Source organism: Theropithecus gelada, chromosome 12 (genome assembly GCF_003255815.1).
Source record: "Theropithecus gelada isolate Dixy chromosome 12, Tgel_1.0, whole genome shotgun sequence".
Taxonomy (NCBI): domain Eukaryota; kingdom Metazoa; phylum Chordata; class Mammalia; order Primates; family Cercopithecidae; genus Theropithecus; species Theropithecus gelada.
The window spans coordinates 67,850,777-67,864,792 of record NC_037680.1 but is presented as its reverse complement, the minus strand read 5'-3'; the positions used below and the strand labels follow the sequence as shown (position 1 = coordinate 67,864,792).

The window sequence follows — 14,016 nt, the reverse complement described above, 5'->3', positions numbered from 1 at the left end:
AGCACATAGAGGGTATTTGAAGCCCACGTGGGCTCATCTAAATAATGACTACAGAGGAGAAAAGCAAAAATCCCAGAGTGGAGCCCCTGGACTTGCCACAGGAATGCGGAGGCTGGATATGGAGCAGCCCAAGGCGGGGGGAAAGACAGGAAAATGTGGAGGCCAGTAAGCCACATTTTAAAAGGGTTCCAGGAAGGAGTCGGTCATGTTGTCAAATGTTGCTGATGTAGGAAGAGGAAGATTCAAAATTGACCATTGGATTTGATAATATGGAGGTCAAAAATCTTGAAAAGAAGTTTTAGTGGAGTGGGAGATGAAAGCCCAATTAGAGTGATTTACAAAAGAAAAAGAGATGAACTAGAGACAATAAGCATACCCAACTTTTCAAACAGTTTGGTAATAAAGGAAACAAATGGTATGGTAGCTAGGAGATGTGGAATCAAGAGAAATGTTGCAGCATGTTATGTTGGTGGGAATGGAAGAAGAAAGAAAAAAAATAAGGCAGTAGAGAGGGGAAATGACTTGGAGGGATCGGATGCGATCCTGCGCACACAACACTCAAATGTTTATTGAGTTGAACTGTTATTACCCTTAGACATGTCTTGGAAAAAGATGGCCCACTAATTCAGGTTTCTAAAATTCTATACAGAAACTCCAACGATAACCTGGCTTCCGGAAGCCAGCATTCGAGTATTTCAGGACAAGCTTTCTATGGCTTCTTAAGAACAATGTATACTCATGTCCACATCTGTGGTATAAAAAGAAATGTATCCGGTCAGGCTCCTGGCACAGGGCTCCTAAAGCCTTTGGAATTTCCTGGGTGATAGGAGTATCTTGTATTATTCACAACAAGTCCCTTTCGCCCATACCTGAGGCTATGCAAACGAGGGGACTCAGGTGGGGCCCCTCAGTAGCATCAGCATAGGGATGTTTACCAGAAAGACCAAGTCTGTGATTAGAGGGGAGGATCTTTCAACCCCACCTCCCCACCTCCAGGGAGGGGAGGGGAGCTGGAGACTGGGTCATAAAAACTTGAACACAATTCTTTTTTTCCTGGGGGAGTGGGGGGATCTAGGCTGGTGAACAGACTGACATGCTGGGAAGGTGGTATTCCCAGAGTGCACAGAGGCTCTGCATACACACCCCCACCGTGCCCTCCGCAGCTCTTCCATTGGACTGTTCCTGTGTTGTATCCTTTATAATAAACCAGAAAACGTTAAAAAAGTATCTTCCTGAGTTCTGTGAGTTGTTCTAGCAAATTCTTGAACCTGAGGATCATGAAAATCCACAAATGTATGGGGTTGGCTGAGCAGAAGTGTGAGTAGCCAGGGTACCCCACTCGTGGCTGGTGTCTGAAGTGGGGCACTCTTGTAGGACTAAGCCTTTGACCTGTGTGGTCTGTGCTAACTGTGTAGTGTCAGAACTGAATATGTCGGAGGTGTTCGAACCACAGCAACTCCATCTTGAATAAGGGCTCAATAAAATAAGGCTGAGATCTACTAGGCTGCATTCCTAGAAGGTTAGGCATTCTTATTCACAGGGTGAGACAGAAGGTCAGCACAAGATACAGGTTATAAAGACCTTGCTGATAAAACAGGTGGCGGTAAAGAATCCGGCTAAAACCCACTAAAACCAAGATGGCAGGCGAGGAAACTGCCCTCTGGTCGTCCTCACTGCTCATTATACACTAACTATAATGCGTTAGCATGCTAGAAGACACTACCAGCAGTGCCAGGACAATTTACAAATGCCATGGCAATGTTGGGAAGTTACCCTATGTGGTCTAAAAAAAAAACCAAAAAACGGGAGGAACCCTCAGTTCCAGGAATTGCCCACCCCTTTCCCGAAAACACATGAATAATCCACACCTTGTTAGCATATAGTCAAGAAATAACCATAAAAATGGGCAACCAGCAGCCCGCAGGGCTGTTCATGGGATGAAATAGCCATTCTTTATTCCTTTACTTTCTTAATAAACTTGCTTTCACTTTACTCTGTGGATTCACCTCAAATTATTTCTTGCACAAGATCCAAGAACCCTCTCTTGAGGGACCCCCTTCCAGTAAACAAACTGAATTGTTGGACACCCAGTCAGTGTCAGATAACTGGTTGGTGTTGGGGGGAAAATGTCACACACCTGGTATCAGAAATGATATTAGAAACATACAATTATCTGCTGTTGATTACCTGGAGCCATGCTCTTCTAGGTACCAACTGCTGCTTCACAAGACTATCTCCAGGCCATTGAAATTCCAGGGGTTGCTTGGGACTCTGAACGTCTCCATCCCAGCCAGGAATTGTGACTGGGCTCTCATCCCCCTTTCTCCCTCACCGCTTTTTCTGGTCAGCTACTGCATCCTATGGATTTGCCTCTAAAGTGTCCCTCCCATCCCCAGATGAGCCTTCTGTCCTTGTCCCTTACTGCAAAAGCCTACCAGGTCCCTAAACCTAAACCTCTCATTGAGTTTCTCTTTCCCTGTACACCCACAGCAGTTCAAATCCCAATGCTCATATTCTCTCTCCTCCTACCTGCTTAAAAATCCTTAGCACAAACATTCTTTGTGACCTGGGTCTACTCTTCCTCTTCCACCTCATCTGCCCATCCTCAGCTTGCACCCTAGGTTCCAACCTTAGGAAACCACACGAACTTAGATCACTGACGTGCCACGCTGTTCTAGCTCTGTCTGTCTCCCCTTCAGACCTTTGTATCTGCTGTTGCCTCTGCCTAGAACATTCTTCTCCCAACACATCACATGTCACTACCTCTTACCCCAGAGGATGATACTGAAATACAACATCTCAATAAAGCACTCCCTGGCTACCCTATCTAAAACAGTAAACCACCCACGACTCCCCCACAGCCCTAATGCCCCTTCCCTGTGTTAAGTTTCTCCACAGCACTTGTCACCATCTAAAATGCCATTTGTTTTATTAACTTCTCTTGTGTTTCGCCTCTCTCTGTGCTAGAATGTAAGCACAAAAAAGCCGAGATTTTTGTCCACTGTGTCCCCAGTATGTGCACTAGTACATGGTTCACAGTAGGCACTCAAATAACGTACGATGAATGACTGAGTCAACACTGTTTCCTCTGACTAGAAAATTCTCTCCTGAGCCTAGAGTCCTATTCTTTATCCATGCGGCAAACTTATCACCCAAGGGTCCTCCATCCCATCTCCCAGCTCCTCAGGCAGGGCTGTACCCCATTTCCCAGGGGACCACACCACTTACTGCTCATTCTCAGACTCTTCTGTAATTCCAAGAGCACTATTTATAACTACGCTGCTACAACAGGAATCACCGGGGCTGTCTAGGGCAAACCAGGACATGCCCCACGTTTTTTTATGGCCGCTTTCTCCCTTTGGTATTTATTTATCAGTCTGTCTCCCACACCAGACTATGAATCCTTAAAGGTAAATTCATCTTTGTATTCCCAGCACCTCAACATGTTGTGGATGCTTAATCATGTTTATCAGATGAATGAACAATCACTTGCACTTGGGAATCTGGGATCCCTGGGACAGGCTGAAACGGGAACGCGGGGCTGGTACGCCTGGGCCTGTTCCCCTCTATGTGAGTTTCTGCCCCTGTGGTGGCCCCATCCCCACCCTCAGTTCTGCAGTCTCACGAGTGGGGCCTCATATTTGCTCTGCTGAACTCTTTCATTATCCCTGGCTTTGCTAACTCCCTGGGCTGGCTGGATGGGGACCAGCTTTTGTCAGCCCTTGTTCAGACGAACCCCCACACGGCTCCTTTGGTCCTACCTACCTTGCCACACCAGTCCCAGCAACAGACTGTGGGAAAGATTCCAATTTCAAGAACAAAGGGTGGGGCCAGCACCCCTCCCACCTCCCTAGACAGGGGTTCCCAGGTGGGTTCCAACTGTAGCTGTCTCTGTCAGGGATGAAGTAATTATACTAACCCTTCTCAGGGCTGAGGCCTCGGTGCTGCTTCTCCAGATGAAATGGATCTTTTCCAGGACATTGCAGAACTTCGCAGAGTCTGTCAAAGGCCAGCCACATTTTGGCAGGAAGCAGCTGTTTTGCTGAGAACCAAACTTTTCCCTTTAAGATTATATCATTGAAATGATCATGTATGCCGGTGTGAACACAAGCTTGGCTTCACAAACAGCATTTTTACAATAAACTCTTTCGAGTCTGAGGTGTGCATTTGGTGAGAAGGGATATAAACTCTAATTGGGGGTCTAGAAATTAGGATTCTGAAACTGCCCAGATGTACCAGAAACACTTTTCAATTAATAAACGTATTCTTACATCATAACAGTTTTCATGATAAAAACATTAGGCTGGCATCAAACCAACCTTCCTACTTGAGTTTTAAAAGCTTCATGATCTGGAAGAAAAATTAGCTGAGGTCTCTTTCTGCTAAGAGTATATATCCTGAAAGAAACTTGTTTTTTTTTTTTTTGAGATGGAGTTTTGCTTTTATCGCCCAGGCTGGAGTGCGAGGGCGCAATCTCGGATCACTGCAACCTCTGCCTCCCAGGTTCAAGCAATTCTCCTGCCTCAGCCTCCCAAGTAGCTGGGATTACAGACATGCGCCACCACGACCAGATAATTTTGTATTTTTATTAGACAGGGTTTCTCCATATTGGTCAGACTGGTCTCGAACTCCCAACCTCAGGTGATCTACCCACCTCGGCCTCCCTAAGTGCTGGGATTACAGGTGTGAGCCACCACACCCAGCTGAAAGAAATTATTTTGAAAATAGCCCCAAAAAACAATATACTGGGAAGAAAACTTTGAGAGTCAAAGGCAGCAAGTTCATGGAGCATTTACAGAAGCTGATTAGGTGCAAGGCCCAGAGATGTTTCCCACTGCAGACCCAGCCTCAGGAAGCCTCAAGTCAACAGCGGAGCTTGACCACCACATGGACTGCTGATATGAAACTCGCCTAAATCAAGAAGTTTTCTAATCTTTGTTGTCCGGAATCAAACAAATATCCCCCAAGACTGACGGCAAACACAGTGTCTGCCTTCTGCTTATTTTGACCCATGACAGTCATGCATAAAAGGAAAAGGGTAATTTTAGCTGTTTTCAAAATGGTGTCATTACACACAAGATGTTTACTTAAGACATCTAAACTGGAGAGCAAACAAAGCTCTGATCCCCTTCTGTACAAGCTACTTGCATAGATCTGAGGCCTGGAGAGATACAAAGCCTTGCAGACCACAACCCGTCATCTACTGACTTAAACTGCCTTAGATATGGCTCAAAGGGGGTTTTATAAGAATATCCTTTAAGATTCAATTTTCTTTTTCATGAAAGCTTCCCTTCCTCTGCTCTTCCCTTTCTCCCTTCTAACCAATGCTGTGAACAATCTTGACTTCTAAATACTTAAGCTGGAGTTTAGCCTCTCTCATGAAGACAGGAATTTTATCTGTTTTGTTCACTGCTGTATCCCAGTGCCTGAAAGACTGCCTGGCACATGGTAAGTTCTCAATAAATATTTGCTCAGTAAATGAATATCTCCTCTACAGCAATAAATAAAAAGAATGCTAGACGGGAAAGCATAAAACCCTTTTCTGCAACTTATTTTTGGAGATGTACTGGATCAATTTAAAGGCTCAACTATTCCAAAAGTAAAATGAAAGAAATAACACAACAGCCTCAGCAACATCACATCAACACACACATGCACACCCTTGAGAAAGCGTTTTCACATCCAGTTGCACAAGCAATCTCTACAGGAGAATTCAGAATCTAGTTGCAATAAAAGCTCTCAAAATAAACACAGCTTTAATTCACAGAATTTTAACTCTGTTGCAGAGAAAAATATACATAAAAGCAATAATGTGTGAGCCTTCTGCCCTGGAATCTTAACCTAAGCTCTGTATACTCAACCACAGCATTGGTACATTTTGAGATATAGTCAGAAATGTTCTTTATAACATTATTCTGGTTCACCTTGAATAGAGTAAAATGGCAACAGGATCCACAAGGACTCAAAACACACAAGCATTATAGCAACATCATTCATGGGCAATGGCATGTGGTCCGGAAAAATTAGTCCGGCCCAAAAGTAGGAGTCAAAGAGTCCACAGACAGACGGCTCAGGTCTGGACGACTAACATTAGCACCATACCAGGTGCTCCCACTAATTACTTACCCATTTTTAAGGGAGGGGAACCAGAAATTATTCAAAGCTGTAAGCCACTTTTCTAAGTTTTAACATTTGTTGCTGAGTCTTTCATTTAATAACATGGAAGGACCGCTTCACATTATGATTACAATGCCTAAGGTAATATGGCCACCACATTATATCCTAACTTAAGAAGGACACATTTCAGCTCACTCCTGGGCTATGACCACCAGAGGGCTTGTTGCCAGGTGCCACAATACACTCTTCTTCTGGTGGCAAGTTCCTTCCAATAGACAGACAACATGAACAAATCGAAGCTGAAAAAATACTTAAGAGTTGAAGAGCACCACAAAAATATTTTTGCTTCTTTTTTAAGAAATGAAAAAAAAATTGTCATTATGCTGCATGAAATTTTGAATAAACTCTACAAGTATCTTATCAAGTACATTTTGATTTCACTGAACTCTCGGCCATAACACTGGTAAAATGTAACGAAAAATCACTAAAAACCCCTTTTGTTTTATAGTTGTTGAGCTCTTACGAGTAAAAGCACTGGGGACCGCCACAGAGATGTGCAGGATAAAGTTTCTAACCTACAGAGGCTTCTATCTCATTCAGGAGGGTGACACCAAAACCTAATCAACCATAGTAAGAAGAGGTGCTGTGTAAGAGCACATGAGTGGTCTGATAACTCAGGGCCAGTGCAAGTCCCGGTGGATTATGCTGGGGTTGACCAAGTCTTTCAGACAGACCATAGGAGACTGGCAGGATTTTAACTGCGGAGACAAGGTACAGGGTAGGAGACATAGAAAGGAAAAGACATGAATGGCTCTGACTCAAGAGGAGATTCCACAAAGGAGAGTAGTGGGGTTTGGAGGAGAGCAGGGAGGAGAGCTAAAGCTGGACTATAAAGGGCCTTGAACACTGCATCAAAGGAAATGGGAGTAAGAGGGAGCCCATGAAGGTTTCTAGGAAGGTAAGTAACATGATCTGATTTTAGAAGATCCATCTGTTGGTGATAAACTGAATCAACTGCTGCAAGGTTAAAAGGCAATCACCCAATAAAAAAGGCCAGTGGATTTGGTAACTAAAACATCTGAAGGTGCACTGTCACAGTGCTATTCCAACTAAGTGGAAGGAGATTAAGTATTGACTGAGTATCCCTTAACCAAGATGTTTGGGACTAGAAGTGTTTTAGATTTCAAATTGTTTCAGATTTTGGAATATTTGCAGATACAAAATTATCTTGGGTATAGGATCCACGTCTAAACAGGAAATTCATTTATATTTAATATGCACCTTATACACATAGCCTGGAGGAAATTTTATCTTTCTCTTAGGGACACGGAATCAATTCTATGTTGCGTGACTGCATTTTTACTGCATTTGGAGGTCAGGAGTGGTGTTTTCCACTTGTGATGTCATGTCATGATCAAAAAGTTTGTGATTTTGGATCAGTTGAGATTTCAGATTTTCAGATGAGGGATGCTCAACCTGTGGTTTGATTATTTCCCTCGTCTCTCCCTTCTCAGTCTTTCCTTATCAATGCTGTTTGGGAATCTGAGGCAGTTTTCAATGAATCCAGTTACTGAGTTTTCTGAAATGTACTAAGTCCTCCCTGGAATACATTTTTTACATTCCTTATTTTCAAAGAAGTTAAAAATCATACTGGAGAGACATCACTTACCTAACTAGAAAAGCAAATGGTGGTACAGACTCTGCCACGCAGCATGGCCACATTTCCTTGGGGATGCCACCCAACAATAACCTGCTCAAAGATGTGGCTTCCCACCTAATGGGGCCAGGAGTTCAGAGAAGGAAAGGAGCTGCAGAGGAGGAGTCCAGCTGAGAAGTTACATGTCTGGGGGACTAACAGACCCACAAATGATAACAGAAAGCTATTTTTGAAAGGAAAATAGGTAAGAAACCAGTCTATACATTTCCATGATCTGAAAGTCATAGATTTACACAAAATGGAATTATTTTTTAATTATCTAAAATTTAAAGAAAGATAAATTGTAGACACCTTCAAAAATATGAATTACAAAATTATCTGGGTGCTTTTGCAGACTAACAGTGAACACAGCTCAAATTAAATTCCAAATGTAAGCCAGGTACAGTGGCCTGTGCCTATGGTCCCACCTACTCAGGAGGCAGGAGGATCTCTTGAGCGCATAAGTTGAAACCAGCCTGGACAACATAGAAAGACCTCATCTCTTTAAAAAAAAAAAAAAAAAAAGGGGCTGGGCACGGTGGCTCATGCCTGTAATCCCAGCACTTTGGGAGGCCAAGGCAGGCAGATCACAAGGTCAGGAGATCGAGACCATCCTGGCTAACATGGTGAAACCCCGTCTCTACTAAAAAAATACAAAAAACTAGCCGGGTGTGGTGGCGGGCGCCTGTAGTCCCAGCTACTCGGGAGGCTGAGGCAGGAGAATGATGTGAACCCAGGAGGCGGAGCTTGCAGTGAGCTGATATCGTGCTACTGCACTCCAGCCTGGGTAACAGAGTGAGACTCTGTCTCAAAAAAAAAAAAAAAAAAAGGCTGAGCACAGTGGCTCACGCCTGTAATCCCAGCACATTAGGAGACCGAGGTGGTCAGATCACAAGGTCAGGAGTTTGAGACCAGCCTGGCCAAGAGACCAGCCTGGCCAATACAGCAAAACCCTGAAACCCTGTCTCTACTAAAAACATAAATTAGGGAACCAAGTTAGCATTCACCCTGTTTTAAAATACTGTCAAAGATGAACATTTGCAAAGAAAAATGCAGGAAAATACATTAAAGGAAGTGGAAAATGTCCCACCATGCAGAAAGTGGTGAGACAGAGCACGTGAGAATGTTGGAAATGTGTCCCACATACATTATTATTACAACAATTGCTATAATTCTCATTGTTAATAGAAGCAGCTCTGCTTTCCCACAGAATTATGCAGATTCCATGCTAAGCACTTTATACATATTAGATCATTATATTATCTAAATATCAACTACATATTTGGCCCTCACAAAAATCCCAGGAGTTAATTAATAATTCTTTTCCCACTGAATAAACTAATTACTTAATTTCTCTGAGTTGAAGTTTTTTCAAGTAATTTGCTCAAGATTATACAGCTTGTAAATGGAAGACCTGGGACTTGAACCCAAGTCCAGTTCAATATGTTTTTACTGAACCCTTATTAAATTCTTATACAAATCATCCCTTAAACAAACATGAAATAGTAAATGTGGCAAAAGCAACAGATCTAGCCTCAGCAGGGAGCAAGTGAGGAAGGTTCCTCCCTGCAGAGGTCTTCTGCAATTTGACGTTTGAAGGAAGAACACGAGTTGCTTTGAAGAAGGAGGGAAAAGCATTCCAGGAAGAGGCACAGAATTCTATGCAAGGATGCTCTCATAGGAGGGAATGTGGTGAGGACTGAGAGAACAAGCAAGATGGGAGGGAATGAGAGGGATCTGGCAACTTCAGATGCTTTAGTAAAACTGCACCTTGCTCACCACATAGTGCTTTATAGGCCATGGTAAAAAGTCTTTTTCTTTATCCTAAGCACATTAAGAATGTATTTTATTTTAGTGCTGGTGGTGGTTCTTTTCCTTGGGATTGAGGGGTGTGAATTAGAGTAGCAGTGCCATGCTGCCTCCTATAGGAATCTTCCAGGTGCTAGGATAAAAATGTATATTCTGGACCATGAACTTCTATGATCTAGAATAGACTTCTAAACATTCTCTATCTACCCAAACATTATATCTAAACATTCCTAGAGTGGAGATTTAAGCTGAAAATGCAAAAAGAGCATGTGGACAATTGCTGGAGGTAAACTGAGGCACAGTCAAGATTGTCCTGGAGGGTTTGTGGTGCAGGAACACGGGCGAACCAAGGGTAGCAGGGTGGAAGTGCACAGGAAGAGGCCCTGTTAAGAAAATGGCAAGCCCATTTCCAGCTAAGAGGGGCAACTGATGTTAATACCCCAGCTCCACTCCCACCAGCTGTGTGGCTTTGGAGAAGTTACCTGATCTTTCTGTGACAATTTCCCCCTTTGTAATAGTGCCTACCTCACAAGATTATTTTGAGAATGAAATGAGTTATAAAACATATAAAGTATTTAGAGCAGTACCTGCACATAGTAAGTACTTAATAAATATTAGCCATAAATATTTTTATTAGTATTATTGTTAAAGATCATAAATTGCAGGAAAGAAAAGAAAAACATCTCAAATATAGATCTAAAGCAACACGTTCTCAGACTTACATGCGCCTAAGAATCACCCAGAAAGCTTATGAAAAATGTAGATTCCTGGCTTATGAGAAGTAAGACCTAGGAATCCAAATTTTTTCAAAAGCCCCTGTGGAGATTCCGATACAATTGGTCCAAGCACCATACTTTGAGAAGTGGGGCTTCAAGGACTAGAATTTAAAATATTCAGGTATCAAATAAAGTATTTCATCACAGGGGTTTAACTATCAGGATAACTTTATAAAACAAATTTCAGATATTATTTGTCTTAAGGCAAAATGAAACAAGATCACTTGCAATATCTACTTCTAGAAGAAAACAAAATGATCAGAATTTGCTTGACTGATAAAATATACCAGCAGATTTATTCATTAATAACCATTTTCATGCATTTAAATAATAAATAATCTTTAGTTCCAAACAGTCCAAATATATCACTGCATGCTGCATTATCAAGAGAAACTAAAATAAGCAACTGGACACTGGTACATATATATTCCTTAATTATTAGATTTTATGTTCTATCAAAATTAATAAAGCCAATCTTTAATCATACTGAGAAAATCCTTTCTGCTAGGACATAATGAAGACTTTCTGCAGGTTCTTTCACTTCAATTCAGCGTTTCTCAACCTTGGCACTGTGGATGCAGTTAACAGATAATGCTTTACTGTGAAGGGCTGCATATGCTTTGACAGATGCTTAGCAGCATCCCTGACCCACTAGCAGCAAGCACCCTCCCACCCCTAGTTTCACAACTGAAAATGTCTCCAGACATTGTCAACTGTCCCCTGGGGGATAAAACTGCCCCATTTGAGTACTACTGCTTTCGGTAAAAAGACTGAAAATGTCTCAACTCTAGAAGCGACCCAAGTTGGCAGCTTAACCATTTTCAAATGCCCCGCTACCAACATGCCAATGACCAATTAATCTTTTCCACGGCCAAGACATTTTCTGAACATTTCCTCATCAATATCTACATGCACATGTATTGATGTGCATTTCATGACAATTTGGGGTTGTTTTCAGCGTATCAACTATTTTGAGAGAAAGAGAACGACGCTACTGCGAAAAAGTAATAGCAATGGTGGTAATAATAAACGACATAGCTTTGTAGAATGCTTGACACCCTCTAAGGCACTTCTGCATACATTAGTCCCAGCCCACGTTCAGCAGCAGTTCACAAATATTCTAAATCTGTATTCAACAGTTTATTGCATAAAAGGTGTTATGCTGCATCAACCAACTCCCATCTGCAAGACACCATGGGCCACTTGTAGCAACTGACAATCATAAGTACATGAATTCTGGTAAAATGCTTGCATGCCCACAAGAGAGGAGGCAGGAAATGTTTCTGCCTAAGCAACAAGCAGAGAAGTCTGAGGTTCTCAACTCATTACACGATTTGGCCCAACTCAGCATATTTCTCTTTCCTCTTCTTTAAACTCAGTAGTGGGCATGACAATGTAAATAGTGAACGTATCCGTCTTGAATCAGTAAATGTAACATAACTTGAGAAATAAAAAGTTTAAGGTATTGTTTGCGATAACTTCTGGGCATTCTCCCTCCAACTTTCTTTTTCAGATATTTTTATTCAGAGGAATAAAAGTTCGTTCTAGGGTTGAATAACCCGGTTCTACCACTGATCTACCAAATCTAGGAAAACTTTTCCAGTGTTATGTTTCAGTCATTCAGACCAGAAAACAAAATTCTAGTGGTAAGAAGTGGCCGAATCATTTCGGCATCTCTTAAGCACGCCAATGAAGAACTCTGAAGGAGCAGACAAACAGAATCTACAGGTACTGTGAAGGAATTATTTACACTAACAAGTGACCTTCTTCAGAAAAATCAAACAAGTGACTTTCCAGAGTAAGTGAAATCACTGGTCTATCCCACGCATCTGGTGAACAATGTCCACAAAAATTATAAACTGAAGGTATTGTTTGGTCCTTTTACCCAAACACCATCACACAACCCAACACTTGGGATTTTTCTTGGCCCAACAAGACTATGAAAACGTTGCTTAGGCTCTTTATAATAATAAACAATGCACATTCCTGTTTTATTTGCAAAAATAATTAGCAGCAGCTGCTACTTGCACAGAATTTTGAACAGAAAATATTTTACATCCTGAATCCAAATATTTCAGAAGTGTCTGACGTCAAATGAAGTATTCTGCCTTTTTAAAATTTAAAACAAAGAATAACAATTAAAGTCTTCATACTTTTATCGAACTTTAAAAAAAAAAAACTGACAAAAACATTTTCTGAAACTCAAAAGAGACAGCTGCACACACCTGTCAACTACACATCTCTGGAGTAAAAGAGACACTTAACGCTTTAGTACAGTACTTACATGTGAGGGCTCAGTTCATAAAAATTTCTGTTCCTGTATTCTTCCACTTTCTCTGGTGAATAAATGGGCAAAGACCGGTATGGGTTAACAGATATAACCACACTTCCAATGTATGTCTGCAAAAGAAAGAACAAAACATGCCCATTAGTTAGTACACAAAATGTATTTTAACGTCTTAAGCTTTAGTGTCGTATGGTTTTGACCTTTTAAAATCAACACTAGTTCTGCTTCACCATTCATTGTATACATTTTAAGAACACTTTGCACCTCTGAAGACAGATGGTCAATAATGTCTATTCATTTTGCTGATAAATGGAAAGCATACATTTATATATTTTAAATCCTTTCAAACTATATCTCTGAACTAATTTATGGTTCTAGGTAAGAGTTCTCCAAAGCCCTGTCATATTTTCCACAGATTTTGTTACCAACTACTGCTAACTGTAAGCAAGAGCCATGCTCTCCCTGATTCTGGATAGAGTGATAGTTCCCTTCTTCTCTCATCTTTTTCCACCTTTTCAGTCAACAGTAACCCAGGGTTCCCTTCCTCCCTACCCACACCTCATAGGGCCTTCCCTTTGGCACTGGCCCTCTGCAAGTCTGTCAATCTTTCCACAATGGGCTCAGATCACATTCAATTCAGTATCAGAGCTACAAGTATCTCTGGGACATTCAAACCACATAATCTCATTATATCTAATATAATATAATATCAGAATTTTAGTGTCAAATTTAAATGTACTTTCCAGAAAATACATTTAACATCAACATTTAAATTTAATGTCAAATTTACATTTAATGTAAAATTTAAATGTACTTTCTAAGGGATCAATGCTATATTTTAGCATGCACTAACTTTCTCTCACTGAACTTTAAACCAGAACACAATTTCTCTTCCTTTCTACTTCGACCCTAAATTCCTGGCAGCATCAGTGGTGCTGGTTTAGTTCCTTTTGTGCAATGCCAAGGACAATGCCACAAGCAAAAGTCACTTAACTGTAAATTATCTTGGCAGCTCCATTTTTCCCTTCAGTTTCAACATCATAAAGACAGAAGGGGGAGAAAAAGATGCCAACAAAAGTGGTAAAGTGATAAACTAAGTGATAAAGTGATGAGCGATAAAACTTTTAAAAAGAAAAAGGTTCATAAAGGAAAGAAAGAAACAAAGCGAAAAAAGACCTCCAACTTCCCACCTTTCCAATGTCATCCCACAAAAGGTTGCATTTTTAGAGCAATAAGTTTTTCCAGCATTACCACCACTGGGATTCAAACAGACTGTCAGATTTTTCTAGAAAATTAAACAGAATAGAAAATGAAGGAATGTAGAAAAAAGT

At 41.3% G+C, this 14,016-nt stretch overlaps 1 protein-coding gene across 6 annotated transcripts in view; it reads right to left on the bottom strand.

Annotated features, from left to right (window-relative positions):
* MYO1B (myosin IB) overlaps window positions 1-14,016 on the bottom strand; it is a 181,158-nt gene that overhangs the window by 115,870 nt on the left and 51,272 nt on the right. For all 6 annotated transcript variants that reach the window (XM_025404093.1, XM_025404094.1, XM_025404095.1 and 3 more), the window contains exon 3: window positions 12,683-12,798. In XM_025404093.1, coding sequence (XP_025259878.1) covers window positions 12,683-12,798 — 116 coding nt within the window. The remainder of the gene's footprint in view (window positions 1-12,682; window positions 12,799-14,016) is intronic.